The 21,002-nt window shown below is 37.9% G+C and overlaps 1 protein-coding gene across 1 annotated transcript in view; it reads right to left on the bottom strand.

Moving 5' to 3' along the window:
* The window catches only part of LOC131150672 (uncharacterized), an 89,928-nt gene that overhangs the window by 42,144 nt on the left and 26,782 nt on the right, over positions 1–21,002 (bottom strand). Inside the window, exon 5 of the mRNA XM_058101537.1 lies at positions 16,766–16,862. Within this exon, the coding sequence (XP_057957520.1) occupies positions 16,766–16,862 (97 nt within the window). The remainder of the gene's footprint in view (positions 1–16,765; positions 16,863–21,002) is intronic.

Below are 21,002 nucleotides of genomic sequence, written 5' to 3'. Positions count from 1 at the left end.
AAGGGCCTTGTCTCCATTACAGCTCTTGAGAGCTTAAGTCATGGTTTTAAAACCCGGACCAGTGACCAACTTGGTAAAGCTACTAGATTAGTCTAACTGGTAAGACTGGTGGGTCAAATTGGTAGTCAAACCGATTATATATATATAGTGTAATAATAATGTCATATTTTTATTAAGATTCAAACTAATATTAAATAATAGTGAGGATTTAATTCAACTTAAATTTATTTAAGAGTATCACACTCAATCAATTCATAACTATTAAATCAAAGCAAAGAGGGTAATAATTTTTCACAATAAAATAATTTAGAAATTAATTTATTTACGAGGGTTTGTACATAATAAATGTCATTATATGGATATATATACATATATATGTATATATGTTTTCAAATGTAAGCAAAACAAAATGTGGGTTGTAGTGGTACACTCCCTCAAGCATGGTTGAGGACCGGGGTTCAAACCTTCACAGCTTCACCATGCACACAACATTTTATCTTATTTATGAAAGATTGAGAGGTATTGCTAGGTCAACAAGGCCAACACACCAAGTGTCACCGGGTTATGCTGGGTTGCCCGAGACCGACCAAGTTGACGCTGCTCTAGGTTTGTTAAAAATGGATGAAATGATTTCCTCTTCTTTAAAAGGTCTTTCAAGCAACTGAGTCATTAAGAAATTCAGTTTTTAAAAAGATATATCATTAACAATTGATCTCCAAGACTCCTTCTCAATGTAAAGATTCCTGTAGAAATTGCAAATTGCCCTTTTATTGTTGCCATCTTCCTCAAGAAGCTTGCCTTCCACTTCAACTTTTGTCAGCAGATTGTATCTTCGATGTGCATTAGCTACATGGTAAAAAAAATGGTGTTCTTGTCTCCTACCTTCAACCAAAGAGCCCTAGATTTTTGTCTCCGAGCTATTTCCTCTGAGTTAATGATCAACAAGGACTTTTTGACAACTCTACTAGTCTTATCTTTAGCATTTAGGCCTTACTCTAAGCTTTTGGTCATCAATCTCCTTTATGTCATTTATGATCTCAGTTTTGCTCTAAGTAATATTGCCCAAAGATAATTCTATTCCACCATTTCATTTTTTCAGCAATTTTAGTTTTGAGGCAACCATGTAGCTAGCCTTTCCTTTAATCCACAAGTTAAGGGGTCATTTGGTATCATTGTCAAAAATTGGAGAAATGAAAACCAAAAACGAAAACCAAAAACCAGAAACAGAAATTAAAAACTAGAAACCAGCAACCTGTTTGGTTACATTTGTAAAACTAATATAAATTAAAAACTGAATTAAAAAAATACACATTTTCATCTTTAAATCAAAATATTATAAAAATCCGATTAAAATAAAAAAAAAATTACAAATAATATTACATTTAAAAAATTACTATAATAAAATTAAAAATTCATTATAACTATTTTACTTAATTGTTCTACTTTCAAATTTTACTTTACAATAAAAAAAATTTATTGGGCATGACAATTGAAAAATAGTTAAAGTATTTTGTAATTGGCTTTGTTATTATTTTTTGAAATTTATGTATATTTTTATTTTAATTATATTTAAATTCATATGATCATTTAATTTTTATTTTAATTTAAAAGTATATAAAATAAATAATTTAATCCAAAAAAGCTCTTTCTAGATATTAAAATGTCTGGCAACGGTTGCCAAAACAACTGAAAACCATTAAATCTAGTTTTCAATTTTTGGCAAACAGTTGTAAACCGGCAACAGAAATAGAAAACCGACAACAGAAACAAACGCATTTTTATAATCTAATTTTTCATTGGGGAGAAACAGAAACAAAAAACCAAAAACAGTAAACACACCAAACATGCCCAAGCCAACAGTTCTTAACTAGATCGTCAAAACCATTGTGATTAAGCCACATGTTCTCAAAACGAAAGGGGGTTGGCCCCACTTGATTTCCCCTCTGTCAAGTAAGATGGGAAAGTGATATGAAATGGGCCGAACGAGTAGAATTGTGTCACTTTCGAAAAGTGTTCCTCCCAGTCAAAGGAGATAAGGAATTCGCCAATCATTGAGAGAAAGGAGAGCTCTCTTGAGTTAGACTACGTGAAAGAGCCTTTAATGAGGAGGAGATCAATGGGACCAAAATCACTCATAAAGTCATGAAATTCTTGCAAATCCCGAGGATCTCACACTCCTTTTGTAAGGATGCCAAATCATGTTAAAATCCCCCCCCCACTAATGCATAATTATTTTTTATTTCCACGAGCTCGTTCCAAAAGACATGCCTAGAAGGACTTTTTCCAAGACCATAGACCCTAGTGAAAATCTATGAGAAATTGTCATCTAGGCAAGAAACCAAGAAAGAATTAATAGAATGATCTAGTAATTCCACAACCAAATCGGTCCATATAATAAGAATCCCTCTTGTTGAGCCTAACCCTTTTAATGCAAACCAACTACTATTTTTTGAACCTTATAAACTATTTACAAATCACCGGTTTAGAGCATCGACCTAGTTCCCTGAAAGCAGATAACATCCCCTCTCCAATTAGTGAGCAAAGATCTAATGATTGCTCTTTTGGCCTTTTCATTTTAACCCCCTCACATTCCATGAAATTATCTTCCTCAACATAAGGTCGCAATAGTCCCACTACTACTAGCAACTCCCAAGTCTGAAACTCTATCTGATTTATCGTAGTTAACAGAAAATTCCGATCTTTTCAGCTCCCTATTCATGCCTTTCCTACGACTGCTGCCCTATTGTTTATTCTCATGAATCAGCCCTTCATCTCTTTTCTTTTTGCCAATTTCTTCAAAAAGAAACAAATCTCTTTCCTCAAAACCTTCAAAGGAAACACCAATAGCCTTGCTTACTAGATTCATTTTTCCAAGAACCTAGTCCAAAAGGTGGCTAGAGTCTATACCATTCAAAGAATCAGGCTCATCAAAGGGGATGATTGTTAAGTTATTCGTTTGACTTGTGGGCAATGGAGACTCTTCCCTATGCTGATCTTTCATCAAGGCAAAAGTCATAAATGGAGGATGGGCAATAGGAGGGGAAGAGCCTTTGAAAAGAGGCTTTGGAGCTTCGCCACTGGTTAGGCCAGCAGAAGAAGGAAAAGGGAAGACGATGTCGAGCTAGGCAGGAGCTTGCAAGGGAGTGGCCCATTTGGGAGGAAACCCAAAATAAAAACGAGGGTTGGGGGTAAAAGGTCTTACCAAAAGGTGACAACCAACTTCTCTAAAGCAAGTGAAAGATTTAGGCCGCAGGAGAAAAGGCCCAGTAAATTCAAAATCTACTTACTTCTCAAAGGACCATCCTGAAAAACACTCAAGAAGGAGCATGTGCCTCCGTTCATCTTCTCCACCGCCTGCAACTTGGAGATGGAGAGGCTTAGACAGCCACAGCAATGAGGGCAAGTGCAAGTTGCTGTCAAAGAAAAAGCAAGAGGGGCAACCTGAGATTTATGCTAAAGAGGAGGCTCAATCAAGGTCTTAGACTTCTCTAAACTTGGAATGAGCAGGGATGGCCAAACTTGGAACAAGCAAAAATGGTTGGGGAGAGTCTACTATCAAGCTCCAACAAAACAACAAATAACTCTAATCAACCTTTCAAACCAAAGTCTTCTAGGAAGACTACTGTTGGAAATTTTCAAATCTATTTAGTCAACTTTCCTATATTTCTAAGAGAATCTTGGTTGTAAATGTGTGAATATCCTAGAATATTTAATTTCCTTAGAAGTTAGCATCTTTGGCTCTTTCCTTATATTCTTCTATTGTACATCTATTTATACAGACCTGTACCTATGTTACTATTAATGAGAATTATTTCCACAAGAAGCTATCTCATTCTAGATGGTATCAAAGCAAGGTCCGACTCTTGGCCTTGTGTAAACCCTAGTTTCCCTTGGCGGCTCCAATCTGACCCTAATCTCTATAGGGTTTTCTTATTTGTTCAACTCTACCCTAATCTCTTCTATTGTTGTAGCCATGGCTAAACCTGAAACCAAACCTAAAACCAGACCTACCCATTCTGAACCTTACTCTATCCAAATTACCAATATATGATTGAATGAGGCCAACTTCCTACTGTGGTCACAATCTGTCAGGATGTATATTCGTGGAAGAAGGAAGATAGGGTACTTGACTGGTGAAGCTAAGGAGCCCAAGAAGACAAACCCATCTTATGCTATATGGGATGCTGAAAATTCCATGGTGATGGCATGGCTCGTGAATGCTATGGATGAAGAGATTAGTGCTAATTACATGTGCTATTCTACAGCAAAGGAACTCTGGGACAATGTGAGTCAAATGTACTCTGACCTTGACCTTGGGAATTGCTCTCAGATTTATGAACTGCAGTAGAAGATCAGCAATACTTACCAAGGAGATGGCAGTGTGACAAGGTATTTCAATGTTCTTAAGGACCTATGGCAAGATTTGGATTTATTCAATGATTATGAATGGAAAAATCCTGCTGATAGCAATCACAATAAGAAAATGGTGGAGAATGCAATAATTTTTAAATTCTTGGCTGGACTTAATGATGAATTTGATGAAGTAAGGGGAAGAATCCTAGGGAGACAGCTCCTACCCCCACTTAGGGAAGTATTTTCTAAAGTACAATGAGAAGATTGTCGAAGGAGAGTGATGATAAAGAAAAAGGAGGATGAGACTGGAAAATTCTGCTTTACTTACTGCCAATAATCCTGCTCCTCATGCTGCTGGTAACACAGATTTGGCTGTTGCCAATATTTCTACATAGTGGCCTTACTCTAATCAACAGAGGTTGGAAGATAAGCCTCAAGTATGGTGTGACTATTGCAATAAGCCACGCCACACTCGAGAAAATCGCTAGAAACTCCATGGAAATATAGAAAACTGGAAGAGCAACAAATCTGGACCCCCTGGCAGCAAGCATGCAGTCCCGAAAGCCAATGAAGCTAATTTCCTAAGTGCTAAACAGATGGATCATCTTCTTCAACTGCTGAAATCTACTTCTGCCTCTAGTCTTCCTACTAGTTCATTGGCCCAAACAGGTGATAACTCTAGCGCCTACCCTTGTTGCTTAGATCTTGCACCATGGATTATTGATTCTGGTGCATCTGATCACATGACCAGTACCTCACAATTGTTTCAATCTTATTCTCCTTGTTCTGGTAATAAAAGATTAGAATTGCAAATGGAAGTTTTTCATCCATTGCTAGAACGGGTTCTGTCCAAATCTCTGAAAAAATAGAACTCAAATCTTTCCTTCACGTCCCTAAACTTGCTTGTAACCTGCTGTCTGTTAGTAAACTCTCAAGGGATTCTAATTGTTGTGTCATTTTCTTTGATTCCCATTGTGAATTTCAGGATTTTTATAATGTGGCTGAAACCTAGTTCCAAACGAAAATCAATATCCTTAGAACTGATAATGGTACTGAATATTTTAACAAATGTTTAGGAACATTTCTTTCAACAAAGGGTATTCAACATCAATCTACTTGTCGTGACACCCCACAACAAAATGGCATTGCTAAGAGAAAAAATCGCCATTTGTAAGAGGTTGCACAGACCCTAATGTTTTCAATGCAAGTTCCTAAGAGGTTGCACAGACCCTAATGTTTTCAATGCAAGTTCCTAAATATCTATAGGGTGATGCCATTGTAACTGCATGTTATCTCATTAATAGGATGCCTACTCGAGTGCTAAAATACATCACTCTCTTATATTGCCTAAAAAAATTGTTTCCTACATGTCCGATAACATCATACCTGCCACTAAAAGTGTTTGGATGCACTATTTTTGTTCATATACCTACCAATCTTCGATCCAAGCTTGATCCTAGAGCAGAAAAGTGTGTTTTCCTTGGATATACTCCAAATAAAAAAGGGTACAAATGTTTTAACCCTCAGACAAAAAAAATCATATCAGTATGGATGTTGTTTTTATTGAACACCAGCCCTTTTTTGGCCATAACCATCTTCAAGGGGAGAAAAAGGAAACTGAAGATGAGTTCTGGCAAACCTCTAAACCTCTTCCAAATGTTTTCCTTGACATTGACATCCACTCTTTAAAGGGTCAGGAAAGTGATACTTTAACTCGCAAAAATAATGGAAATCCTAGTCTGCCTATACAAGGCAAACCTGATTTACAAACAGGGGGAGAAGTACTAACAAATATTCCCTCATCTGAGCTTCGTGTTTATACCAGAAGAAGAAATCATCAGAATAATAGAGCTCTTTTTTCAAATCCAGAGCAAGGCCAATCATCATCACCTACACAAGTTGGTCCTCCTTCACATACTCCAAGGTACTTTTTCTTCTCCAAATCCTTGTTTTGATAATTCTTCTGATCTTGATTTGCCCATTGCCCTTAGGAAAGGAGTTAGAACTTGTACCACACATCCTATTTCCAACCATCTATCCTATCATAGACTCTCCGATTCTCATAAGGCCTTTACTTCAAATGTTTCTCATCTGTTTATTCCAAGAACCATTCAGGAAGCACTAGATCACCCGAAATGGAGATTGGTTGTTCAAGAAGAGATGGATGCACTAATTGCTAATGGCATTTGGGAAATTGGTGACCTACCGGAGGAAAAGAATATTGTTGGTTGTAAATGGGTATTTACAGTAAAATTCAAGGCTAACGGGAGTATAGAAAGGTACATCGCAAGACTTGTGGCGAAGGGGTTCACTCAAACATATGGAATTGCCTACTAGGAAACATTTGCTCCTGTAGCCAAGATGAACTCAATACGTGTGTTGCTTTCTCTAGCAGCTCACTCTAACTGGCCCTTATATCAACTAGATGTGAAGAACGCCTTCATAAATGGAGACTAAGAGGAGAAAGTCTTTATGGATCTACTGCCAGGATTTGAAGGGAAAGGTGGCAAAGGCAAGGTGTGCATATTGAGGAAATCATTGTATGGACTCAAACAATCTCCTAGAGCTTGGTTTGAACACTTTGGGAAGGTAGTAAAGAGTCATGGCTACATCCAAGGTCAAGCCGATCATACTATGTTATATAGACACACAAGTGAAGGTAAAATGGTTATCCTTATTGTCTATGTAGATGATATAATTCTAATAGGTGATGATAGCAATGAGCTAGAGAGGTTAAAGAAGATCCTTGCTCAAGAATTTAAGATCAAAGACTTAGGCAAATTGAAGTATTTTCTTGGTATGGAATTTGCAAGGTCAGAGAAAGGAATTTTTGTTTCCCAACACAAGTATGTGCTTGATTTACTTAGAGAAATAGCTATGCTAGGGTGCAAAGTAGCAGAAATACCTATAGAGCCGAACATAAAACTCCAACCAGCTAAGGCTGAAGAAGTGATCAACAGAGAGCAATACCAAAGATTGGTAGGGAAACTCCTTTATCTCTCTCATACACGTCCTTACATAGCCTTTGCAACAAGTGTGGTAAGTCAATTTATGCACTCACCAAGACCCGAGCATTTTGATGCTGTGTACAGGATTCTAAGGTACCTAAAAGGAACTCCAGGTAAAGGTTTATTATTTGGAGGACATGGGAATTTATAGGTTGAAGTATAAAATGATGCAGATTGGGCTGGAAGTATCACTGATAAAAGATCAACTTCTAGCTATTGCACATTTGTTGGAGGAAACCTAGTAACATGGCGTAGCAAGAAACAAAATGTGCTGGCAAGGAGTAGTGCAGAGGCAGAATTTAAGGCTGTTGCTCATTTAATTTGTGAAGCACTATGGATCAAAAGGTTGCTGGAAGAATTAAAGATCAATAATTCACTACCAATGAAACTGTATTGTGACAATAAAGCAGCAATAGCTATCACTCACAATCCAGTTCTTCATGATAGAACTAAACATATGGAGGTAGACAAGCATTTTATCAAGGAGAAAATAGATGAGGGAGTAATATGTCAACCATATATCTCAACAACTGAGTAAGTAGCAAACATACTGATAAAGGGACTGCCGAAGAAATAGTTTGAATACTTCATTAGCAAGCTGGCCATGGAAGATATCTTCAAGCCAGCTTGAGGGGGAGTGTTGGAAAGTTTCAAATCTTTTTAGTCAACTTTCCTATTTTTCTAAGAGAATCTTCGCTATAAATGTGTTAATATCCTAGAATATTTAGTTTCCTTAGAAGTTAGCATCTTTGTTTCTTTCCTTCTATTCTTCTGTTGTACATCTATTTATACAGACCTGTACCTATGTTACGATTAATGAGAATTATTTCCACAAGAAGCTATCTCATTCTAGAGCTACAGTCCTCCAAGCACCTTCATCTATCTCCATAAGGGAAAAAATCTGTCGAATCTATTCTCGTAAAGGTCGAGCAAAAGGGTTCTCACCTTCGCTCTAGCACGCTTCCTCCAAGAGGGGTAATGAATTCCTTCCTTGCAGCAGTACCAAAACTCCTCAAACAATGGGAGGAGCCATATAGCTTCTCATGTCTCCAAAAAGGCTGGCATTCTTCTTCCTTTACGATTCTCAATTATTCAAAGAGATCAACCCTTCCCCCTTAAATCATAAGGTCAAAATATTTTTGCTCGATGAATACTGCAGTTCTCCCATCTCTTCTCATGGTGGTTCATAGAAAATTAAAACCTCAAATGTTGGGTCTTAGGCAGTCGAAGGCGAAAGCAACATCATCAACTATTGAAAGAGGGGGAAGCTTCATCATCATTCATCGGCCTTCCACAACTTCACCGTCGTCACTTGTCACTGGAGGAGGGGTGTCATTCACAACTACTCCTTGCCCCAAAACCCTTCTTACACATCACATTATCAAGAATTCCTTATTTTATCATATCGTAGACCTTTCCAAAATCTAGTTTGAAATCACACCTCCTTACTCCTCCTAACATTCTCAACCACCTCTCATTTGCCACCATAACAACATCTAAGATTTGTCTATCTTTAACAAAATAAAATTGGACCATTGTTACCCTATCTCCCAACACCTCCCTTGGTCTCCTTGACAAGAGCTTAGCTAAAACTTGTAAATGTTGGTCACCTAAAATAGCCAGCCTAAAATCCTTTACCCTCCTCGACCCCTTCTTCCTAAGAATAAGTGTAATAGAAGTTGAGCTCACACACTTCCCCATCACTCCCACTCCCACCGTGACAAAAAATCCCCAAAAAAAACCTCATGATATTTTCTTGCAACAACTCCTAACTATCCTAAAAGAAGGCCATGGTAAAACCATCCAAACCCGGTGCTTTATCCTATCGATATCAAACACCAACTAGTCATTACCTCCCCAATGGGACTCCAATCTAGACCCTCCACCATCAACCTATTCGTCCACTTATCACCGTATAATAATTGATGGTGTCTCTCATCTTTGATCTATTTGTGATCCCTCATTACTCTCCCTAAATCTAACTCCAACTTCTTCATATAGCTCTTTCTCTTCCCATTAGCCATCCTTAAAAAACCAAAATTACAATGCCCTTCCTTCACCCATTTCATCCTCCATTTTTGACGCCAACTCCTCTCTTCCCTCGTCAAGAGCACGTCCAACTTGTTACAAAGATGAATCCTTCTAACACTATCCTCCCCTCTGCCCCAAACAAACAACATCCAACCTTTCCAACCCATCTCATAATAAATAAAACATAAATTAATGATAATAAAAAAAATATTTGTTTCTTTGTTCCCTAATATTCCGAAACACCTCTTTGTTCTATTCCTTCAATTTATTTTTAACAAACTTCAATTTGCTCATCACTTCAAAACCATCCTACCCTTTAACATGGCAGTCCTTCTACTAATCTTTAAAATTATCCTTGAATCTAAAGGGTATAAAGCGACACTGAGCAACATTGGCGTCTAAGAGTGCCAAACAATGATCAAAATGGTCTAAGCAATGCCTGCACAATTTAGAAACAAATCATCACAAGCACTAGTGAACAAAAATCTATCAATGCAAAACGAGGCTTATTGCTAAAAGCCACCTAAGTGAAACTACCATTACTCAAGTGTGCATCCCTAAGGTTGCAATCTCAAATATTTAAAAAAACAAAACAAAAACTAAAAATAAATTTTCTCATACTACTAGTTATTCTAAACCCCAAACTTTTCCCTATAAGTTCTAATAACATTGAAATCGCCTCCACCACCTGACGCAGAATACAAAGGCCAAACAAAAAATTCATCGATGAAAACATTCCACTAAGAAAACAGTATAGGACCATAGACAAAAGTGAACCACCACTCCAAAATCCCTAACCTCTAACAAAGAAGATAAAGAGTAAGGTCCAAAAATACTATCTCTAAACATAGCAACATTGGTATCCCAAGCTACTATTAACCGTAAATGCTCCTGAAGAAGGGAAGACACCCACAATTTGAATCTATAATCCTAAATACTCCTAAAACACAGGGCATTTATATCTCCTAGTTTTAACTCTTGCAAGAACAAAATATTTGGATTAACTGTAATAACCAACTCCTTAACTACTCCTCTCATCACCCCCCTCCCCCCCGCCAAAAAAAAACAAAACCTTGCACATTCCGGGAAAGGAGCGTCATTTAATCTCACTATCAACCACCAAACAAACTTACCCCTTTAGCTAATGTAACCAATTCCCTGCACAACTTATTGGTCTTTTTCTTCTCCCTTATGCCTTCCTTTTTAAGCCTAACTAGCTGAACTTATCTCCATTAGGAATCACCATATTAAGACCCAACTCACCAAGGAGTTCTTAGGCATCCTATCTATCTCTCTCATCCCCTAAAAGGATAAAAGTATCAAGACTCCCCCCAGATTCTAACTCCTACATTTTGGAAATTCAAAATTTGAATGAAATAAGACGAGAATGGGACTTTTACCTTCAGAATTTGCAATGTTCACTTGTTGAGCTTTTTAAAGATTATATTTCCAAGATCTCTTATCCCCAAGCTAGGACTAGGAAAAGAACTTGGAATATGAATTTTTCTTTAGAAAATAGAACTATGTCATCAAAGTCATCAAACCACGATGTTAAGCGACTAGTTCTTGTTAAAAATCAGAATTCCGAATTCTTATGTGCCCTAAGCTCTCTAAACAAACTGATCCTATCCTCCTAGATAATAGAGCCTGTGTTTTGACTGACATCCATGGTCTTAAATTTCCATCGAAATTTATGCTTTTTGTCACCCTCGCAATCGAAATAACAATATGTTTCCATCTCACACAATTCCCATCAAAGTTTCAACAAATCATCCAAAATCTTATTAAAATCTTGAATTATAGCGAAACTTGTAGAAATTTTAATTACAGAATAAAATTTCCATGGAATTCAAATGTGAGACTTAGATAAAAAGAGAAATTTCTATCTTATTTTATCTTCTTTTTTTTATTGAAACAAAATATTATTACAAGCGCTTTTGAAATTACATGAAAAATGAACTTACAACAACATTTTTATTTGACCATTCATATCTAAATTATCTTTATTTGTATAATGAATACTATTTTAATTTATTTATGAATTTCATTTATATTAACCGAATATGTTTAGTACACATATTATAACTATTGCATCTCGTACACAACATAGATGTATTTAGTTTGTAATATAGTAGTCCTAAAACTTACATTATTGTCTCTATTAACCATTTCTAAATTTTCATAAAAGAATTTCATGCTTTACTAAAAATTTCCATAATTTTTTTTAAAAAATTGAAATCAAAATTTCGATACTTTGGAGCATTGAAATTTTAATTGAAATCAAAATTTAAAACATTGTTGACATCAGCCCCCAGTTACCCATAAACCATCATCATTCCACTGCATAATATATTCACAGCATTATCACCTTCTCCTTCTCCCTTCTTTTGCAAGTGCTCAACTAGTAGCTCTTCTTCCTCAAGGTCATACGATAAGAATGAGCCATACTCTTCATCTTCGTACTCAGAGTGCATCTCACTCTGACTGTTTGGGCACATCATTTCTTTCCCTTTTATCCGTGTAACCCTTTGACAGCCATCATCTTCTTCATTCTATTATAGACAATTGATAAACATCTCAAATTCTATCAGTAGACTTATACCTGAATTATTATGCTGAATTCGTCATATCTATGCTACATCTTTGAGATTTCAAAATTTGTTGGTTCAGATGATCATTCTTCAAGAACAGCCACCCCTCCCTCATCTTCATTTTGGATTTCTCTTAACTGGATTCTTAGCACATTCAAAGTTCCAGCCCCCAATATACCTTTACTAAGTTGCATTCGTCAACACAGGCTGAAATCTCTCTCTCCCACTCCTAGGTCTATCTCCGTCACCTGCATGTAGCACGTCCTCTCCTCCATATTATGCTGCAGAAGCTTCTAATTCCCCTCCCTCTCTCAAGCCCCAGTAAAATGTCCTCCGGACAAAGAGGGTCCATTTACTATTGGACTCAGCCAAATTCTAAACTAAACCCCATTTCAGGCTTTATCATAGAGCCCATTTGTTAAAGCTCATAAATAAGATATCTGCTAATCATTGGACCAAAAACTTCACAAGATTCCATCATTGAGCCTAACAAGTTGGGTTGTGTTCAATAAATCATTTACGCTCCTTTAACTAATTTGCCAAAACCATTTTAAAAATTTTCCCCAAGAATATGGCACTTCATACAATCACCCCTCATTTCTGCCCAGGTCAGAGACACTCCCTTTCAACTACTTTCCTTCCTTGGATCCTCTCAACAGAGTTCCAGAGACACTCCCTTTCAACTACTTTCCTTCCTTGGATCCTCTCAACAGAGTTCCACAATCACTGGCGCAAGGAATCGTCAACCATTGAAAAGACATTTTGTTGGTGACACATGGATTGCTCCGGCTTCCTAAAACCTCCGCACACTTCATGGCAACATCAGTGCCTCCATTTGTGTGTCCGATCTAGAATGACCTACCGCTATTCCATCTATCAACCCCTCTAGAAATATTTCCCACCCATTGCCTCGTTTCCTTCTGGAATGCATATCATGTGGATAGCTCCCTTATTTGGAATTTTCTTCAAAGAGAGGAATTTCCAGTATCCTTTCACCCTCAAACACAACATGAAGTGTTTAGATTCCCTGAAAGTTCTTACCCATGGATTTGCTGTTTTTGTGAAGAGAAATGAATGTAGCAATGATGCTAGCCATTGTCGTCCCTTGGATGAAATCGCGATATGCAAAAAAACACTAATAGGTTTTTCTCCTTCTCTTATGAAAATAGTACCTCTGATTTCAAGGGGGGAAAAACAGCTTTTCATTTCACTATACAAGACACTCCCATGCTTTCAAAAGAGGACGTTGTGCAAGTGAATCACTCGTACTTATCTTGCCAGAGCTCCAACATCATGTCAAGGGGAAAAAAAAAAAAATATTCTTTGTCTATCACAATGCAAGACACTCCCATGGTTTGAAAAGAAGACGTTGTGCAAGTGCACTACACTTATCTTACGGGAGCTCCAACATCATGACAAGGACTTTTGCCTTTCATATTCCTACTCAATTGATCATATGTTGAACTTTAATTTGAACTTTAACTGACTCGTTTAATTTTAATAAAGCTTCTTAGGATTCCCAAGAAGGGGAGCCTAGGCACAACGGTAAGATTGTCGTTGTGTGACCTAAAGGTCACAGGTTTGAGGCGTGGAAACAGCCTCTTGCAAAAATGCAAGGTAAGGCTATGTACTATAGACCCATCGTGGTCCACCCCTTCCCCGAACCCTGCATACGTGGGAGCTTTGTGCACCGGGCCGCCCCTTTTTTTTTTTCTTAGGATTCCCAAAAATGCCTAGCAATCCAACTCAACAACCTCATCCTAGACGCCCCCTCCCTGTCAACCATTGACCCCTTAATAATTAATAATAGTAGAAAGTTCTAGCAACTCCTTTCCAAACCACTTCCTCTTTCTAACATATATCCTGGGAGTCACTATAAAACACACCTCCTAATCAGTGAGACAAACTAATCTCAACCACAAAAAATCAAGCAACTCCTTGTGGATCTTGGGTGTCCCCCTTGACCCCTCAACAGGTTCCAAAGTGAGACATCCCCTTTTAAAATCCAACTCCCTCTAACAATTCAACAAACTCTTCTCATTATCAACTTCAACAGGTGTCGATAGAATGTCTTTGCCAATAGGGTTTTCCAATAGAGCACCTTACAATTCATTCGTAGTTCAAGTGTGAACAAAAGAAGGAACTAGAGAGTAAGGGTTTATAAAGGGTCTAAACTTATCCCATCGCCAAGACTAAAATATCAGCAACATTATCTCCGTAGGGTGAAGAACCATTTAAATTCACATCAACCATCTATGTACTGCCTATATACCCTGTAAAACTTGCTCACCCCTTCTCTCCTCCCACATCCTGCACCTCCTCTTAAATGTATCTTGATTCAGCAAAATATGAAACTGGGAGCAAGAACATTGAGTGTCTTTGTCGATTCTTAGGTTCTCCAGCAGCATCTCATCATCGCCTTCAAAAGGAATATTGATTTCTCCTGTGTTGTCAGACTGGAAAGCTCCAATCCTCTCTTCAAGCATCAAAGCAGTTTTCCTCCCTCTCCTCCCTTCCAATACTATATACCAGAGTAACACTGCCAGAAACCACAAGATTTGTTCGGTATGCAAGTGTGGAATGGAATGGAATGAAATTGGTCTTCATAGTTTTACATTTTTTCAATTTAAATTTTCATTCAATTGAATTGATTCCATCCCAATCCATTCCATTACTGTATACTAAACATTAGTATCTGTTTTGAACAAAGCAGTCTGCCCTGTAATTGAGTGCCTACCAGCCAAAGCAAGACGCAATCCAGCAAAAAACTTCCAATTTGAAATCTCCTATGTTAACCAATTATCAACAATAGCCTACGGTTTGGTTTTTACTCTTCCTAATTTACACAGTAGAGGCAAACAAAGTCAAATGACAGAGGGAAAAAAACAAAATCTAGAAAAGCAATGTTGGGCCCAATTACTAGCACTCGAGCTATTGGAATAGTCTACATGGTTTCAGAGCTCCAGTTCCTAAAGATATTGAGTTTAAGCATTGCAGTTTATGTTTCTTTCCCTAGTGTGCATTATACTACGTGTTGCTTCGTTTGTATTCTTTCAAATCCCAGCCGCCACACCTTATATGTGGAGCCTACAATATCACTTTCTCAATCATTTTCTTTGTCACACTACCTACCAAGAGAAAAAGAATAACAAATCATTTTCACATAATCCTGTCAATACACATATTTCCAACAATTTGAAGATTTGCATTGCATTTTTAACTTTAAACAATTGAAATAAGCGGTGTAAGTTTTGAATCCAGGTAAATTACTTAAGATACACTGTCATCAAACTTGCTGGGCCCTGGAATCCTCATAGCACCTTAAACAACTCCTGCACCTTGGGGGCAAGAGAATAATCCAAAAAAGTATTGAGTCAATATCCACCCGATGTCTAGCACACCTAAACAGAAGTGATGCAACAGAAGGCATCACTGACTTGAAAATTTAGGAATTAGGCTCAAGAAACCATATTCCTCCTCTAAATGAACTTGCCATAAACAATGAATTCTATTTTGGAAAAAGGAAAGATTTAATTAGAGACCAAATCAATGCTGTCCTCAAAAATGAAAAACTACATACTTACAAATTACAATAGAGCTGCCGACCAATCCTTTTTGAGGTCAGGCAGTGGTAAGCCCCTTAAAAAATAAAAATAAAAAGCCGAAGTGGACCCAAAATGAAACCTAGAACATCACTTTGTCCATAGGAAACGGGAACAATTTGCGCGGCTCTTAAATATTCTCCAGCTCATCTCAGTCCATAGAGTCCAAAGACAGCCAATGCAGCACCATACCACAGAACACTGCCATCTCTTCTTGAGCCAAACCCACTAAACCTCACAAGAAATAGATCACCCACATTCCATGGTGCCACCCAGTCTTGGCCAAAATGGAAATAGAGAGCATTCCATGGCTGAGTTGCCACCTTACAATGTACAAACAAGTGAGCATTCATTTCTTGACCTTGCAGTGCATGATGCACGTGTCGGGGCTGAGAGATTGTAGGGCCTTCTTTTCTAAAGAAAATCATGTGCATTAATCCTATTCAGAATCAGAGTGCAGACAAAGGTCTGAATCTTCCAAAGAACCTTAGCCTTCCAAATGGTGTGGCTCCAAGGGAAGAGGATGGGAGAAGGGGATTTTAAAAGGTGTGATAAAAAGGATTTTGAGCTGAACAGCTTGAAGAATCACACGCACACACCCCCAAACACTCACTTGTCCTCCCTGCTGGGAGGAACAAAATGGTCCAGTATAGAAAGTAAGATGGTCAGCTCATCAACCTCTCTTTTGTTGAGATTCTTGAAGAAATGGAAATCCCATGAAAGAGCCCCCCCAACCCCAAACCCCACCCTGCTGAAGAAATAAATGAACTGATAGGTGCATTGTGGAGAGAAGAAAGCTTAAACAAACGAGGCACTTTCAGCTCCAAAGAAGTCTCACCCGCCCAATCAATTAACAACATGTATTTCGCATTATAGTTTGGAAAGTGTTAAGACACTCATAGGGTACTGTTTATTTGAGTTAGCGCCTCCTATCTACTAATTTAAGGATTGAATCAAATAATGTGTCAGAAAAAAAAAAAAAAACACACATCCATAATATTAAAGCACAGAAATACATTTCTCAGCCTGAAGCAAAAAAAATTAATCCATAATAATAAACCACAGAAATACATTTCTCAACCTGAAGCAAAAAAAATTAATCCATAATAATAAACCACAGAAATACATTTCTCAACGAAAAACAAAAAATTAAAAATGGATACCACGGCAGATTTAATACCACAGTAACGTGGGTCCGCAAGGAGGCCGACGAAAGATATATAATCATCTGGCAATCTTGTATGTCCTTCTTGCTCCTCTATCAAAGAATAAGCAATCTGCATGCAATTTCAGACAATATCAACTGACCAAAGAGTATTGTGATTGCCATATGTCAATGCAACATCCTCACTTCTTAATGAAAGCCTTTATGAGTTGAACGCAAGGAATATTAGGACACATGATTGAATGACCAAATAAAAGCACTCATTAGGTTAATCATTAGTTAAAAGAAGTCATTAAATCGGTTGAAGCAATTTACACATTAGGAGGTAGGGCATTTTAGGATTTTTTTTTTTTTAATTAAAAATTTTAACTAAAACATTGGGTTAAAATGTGAAACAATTGAAGACCATTCCAGCCTTTGAGACTTCATCAAAGGCAAATCTATCCGTCTCCCTCAGTTCTCACAGCAGCAGTTGCCCCCTATCTCAACAATGACAACGTATCCAAAATGACCATTGTCAATCCAGCAACCTCCAAGGACTCATATCTCTTTCTTTTCCTTTTTTGTGATGTTTCTTTGAAAGTTTGAACTTTGAAACGTAAAAAATGATGTAAGTTTTGCAATATTATGGTTTATGATTATATTTTGATCTGTTATTTGAGTTTTTAAGCTTAAAATATCATGCATGTGATTTAGGATGCTTAGTTGGGAATATGATGCTATAGGCGAGAAGAATAAGTGAGGGGCTGTCCAAGAGATCATTCTTTGGGTTTCTCCTCATGTTATCTCACTACAAGAAACCAAATTTCAGTTGATTGACAGGTATCAGGAGTATATAGGGGGAGCAATTTAAGGATTGAGAAAGTCTTCCATTTGAAAGGCAAATTGTGTCCTAGAAGATGGAATTTGAAACTTTTTTCCAAACAGTTTGAACCTGCCAACATAATGGCTGTGGGATGCTAGGTTGCTTCTAAGATGGATAGCCTTCCTGGTTATTTTACCCTTTCTGTCCATTTGGAGTTTCTTGGGAAGGGTCAGCACTGGGTTCTTCAGTGCAAGGGACATCTCATCATGGTCCTTATGTTTCTGGATGATAAAAATGGTTGCAGCAAGAGCAACGGTTGACCTTTGAAATGGCCATGCCAACATGCTCCGGGAAGAGCATGACTGCTCATGCTCACTTGGACTGATTTTTAATGATACAGATGCTGATGCAGAGAAAGATACTGAGTCATCATTTTTTGGGTGAGGACTTGCAAGGGTTATGAGTTCTAGCGATGAAGGCTTGACCAGGTAGCCTATGGTTGGGTCTGCCACCATCATGTGAGAAGGCTAGGAAGGACAGTCGTCCTTCAACAAGGAAGAGTGGGTCTAGCAAATGTCAGCAGAGCTCCAACAATGACTGTCAAGGAAGGAAGCTCCCATGATTTTTAATGATACAGATAATGATGCAGAGAAAGATACTGAGTCATCATTTTTTGGGTGAGGACTTGCAAGGGTTATGGGTTCAAGCGATGAAGGCTAAAATGACCAGGTAGAACATGGTTGGGTCTGCCACCATTATGTGAGAAGGCTAGGAGGGACAGTCGTCCTTCAACAAGGAAGAGTGGGTCTAGCAAATGTCAGCAGAGCTCCAACAATGACTGTCAAGGAAGGAAGCTCCCATGGTTGGAGGGAAATTAATTAAAGAATTCTTCCTAGAAGGACTCAGGCAGCATAGACCAGTCCTTGATCTGGTTCCAAGGGCTTCGAAGGCTCCGACTTACAGTCACAACTCACAAGGCAACAATGCAGGTTCATTGTGACTCGCTTAAGTCATCATGTACTGGCAATGAGGAGACAGCAATGGTGCCATCGTTTAGGGAAGGATTGATTGTAGCGGCATGGTCTTAAATTTCCACAAAATTGTCAAAATTTCCGCTGAAAAAATTTCCGATTTCCGTCACCCTCGAAATCAAAATGGCAGAAAAATTTTCGTTTTACATAATTTCCATCAAAATTACAACGAATCATTCAAAATTTATCAAAATCTCAAAATTTTAGCGAAACTTATCAAAATTTTATCTATAGAACAAAATTTCCTCAAAATTCAAATGAGAGATTTAGAAGGAATTGAAATATCTCCCTTAATTTATTTTATTTTTTATTGAAACAAAAAGATTATTGCAAGGGATTTTGAAATTATATGAAAAAATAAACTTACAGCAACATTTTTTATCGAAGCATTCACATCTAAATTATCATTATTTGTATAATATAATATTTAAATAATTTAGGAATTTCATTTGTATTAACTGAATATTTTTAATGCACATTATCTTATACACAAATTATATAAGTGGCGGAGCAATGGTGACAGTACAGCACTAGGCTGGGAGGCCTACACCTCATAGAAACTATCTACTTAAGACTGTCCCTCGGCCCGTAGGTCCTAACATGAGGTTAAAATTCTAGCTCTTCCAGAGTGGGATCTCACTAATAGCTCACACCCCCTTCTGCCCCCTGCACGGAAGGAGGCCTTCTTCGCCCTCCACCTAAGCTGTGCAGCTTTGATACCAGGTTGATACAAGGCCTTGCATCGTCACACAAAGGGATAACCCTAATACTCCAAATTCAATTCATAATATTGAAGTCTAAACAAGAACTCTTACAATTACATACTTATGCCTAACATACTTTGGTCCTCGGAACCAAGCAAATAAAATCAGGAAACCTGCCTGCAGAGAATGATAGGGAATTATATTTGGAAGTAGAGTGTGTTGAGTTGGATTGGCCGCTTTCCTATCTAGGGGATTGGAGGGAGGGGGGCGGGGGGGTTGTGTAATCCTAGATAAGTTAGTTTTTGGGATCCTGTGGTGAAAAGAGTGGCAAGTGTTTAGATGGGTGGAATGGAGCACTTTTTTTCTTTGGGAGGTAGGATTACCCTAATTCAGGGTTGTCTTTCTAGTATCCCATTGTATTTTCTTTCTATTTTCAAAATTCCAGCAGGAGTCACTAGTAAGATAGAGAGAATTATGGGAGATCTTCTCTAGTTCGGGGGTGGGGGTTTTAGATATCATTTGGTTAGATGAGATACGGTTTGTAGGACTAAGAGGCAGGGTGATTCGGGTCTTGGAAATTTAGTGCCTAAGAACATGGCTCTTTTAGCTAAATGGCTTTGGCGATCCTGCTAGAGGATTCTTCCTTGTGGCATAAAGTTATCAAAAGCAAGTTGGACTTGATGGGAATAGGTGGGGTACAAATTTGGGTTTTAGATGTTTTTCCGAAAGTCCGTGGAAAGTTATTTCCCAGATTACCCTCTCTTTATTCCCTATATTAAATTTGTTTTGGGTAAGGGCTGTAATAACCATTTTTGGAAAGACCTTTGGTTGGGGAATGTTGTTTTGTCCACCTCTTTTCCTCACCTATTTCGCTTGAGCTCAGGGCAAAATGATCCCATTTCTTCTTTTAGTGTAGATCTGGGCAGTCCTTTACCTTCTTGGGATTTCAATTCAGGAGATTTTGAATAATAGGGAAAAAGTTATCTTCTTTGTCAGTCCTGTTGGATAATTGTAGGGTATCTTTGAAAGATGATAGTTGATCATGGTTGTTGGATCCTTCAGGGGTTTATTCTTGTACATCTTTCTGTGAATTTTTGGTTGGCACCAATGTCTACTTAGTCCCTTCCACTTTACAAATTCATTTGGAAGATCAAATTCCTCCCCCCCCCCCCCCCCCCTTTCCCAAAATCAATGAGTTTCTTCATTGGTTGTGCTTAATAGGATAAATACTAATGACTTGCTGCAGATTAGGAGACCTCTAAAGGCCCTCTCTCCAGATATATGTATGCTTTGTTTTCACTGTTCAGAATCTGTTTCACATCTTTCCTTGCATTGCATTTTGCATGGAATGTATAGAACAAGCTATTCAATTATTTTGGGGAAAGCTGGGTTTGTCCAAGAACAGTGGAGTTCTTGGAAATATTTATTGTTGGCTTTAATAAGAAGAAGGAAGGAATTGCATTATGGAATTGTGCTTTATTTGCAGTGTTTTGGGTTTGTGGAAGGAACATAACTTGCGTATATTTTCAGGGAAAAAGTTATAATATTTGATGGTGTGGGAAAGGTTCATTTTATGGCTTCTTTATGGCGTGTGGGCAATGAAAACTTCAAGGGGCTGTGTTTTTCAGATGTTCAGCGTGACTGGCATTCTCTCCTTCGGGCGTGCTCACTTTCTTTTGCCACCTTTTATACTTTCCCTATGTTTGGAGAGG

This window comes from Malania oleifera, chromosome 3 (assembly GCF_029873635.1).
Source record: "Malania oleifera isolate guangnan ecotype guangnan chromosome 3, ASM2987363v1, whole genome shotgun sequence".
Taxonomy (NCBI): Eukaryota; Viridiplantae; Streptophyta; class Magnoliopsida; order Santalales; family Ximeniaceae; genus Malania; species Malania oleifera.
This window is presented reverse-complemented; position numbering and strand designations above follow the sequence as displayed.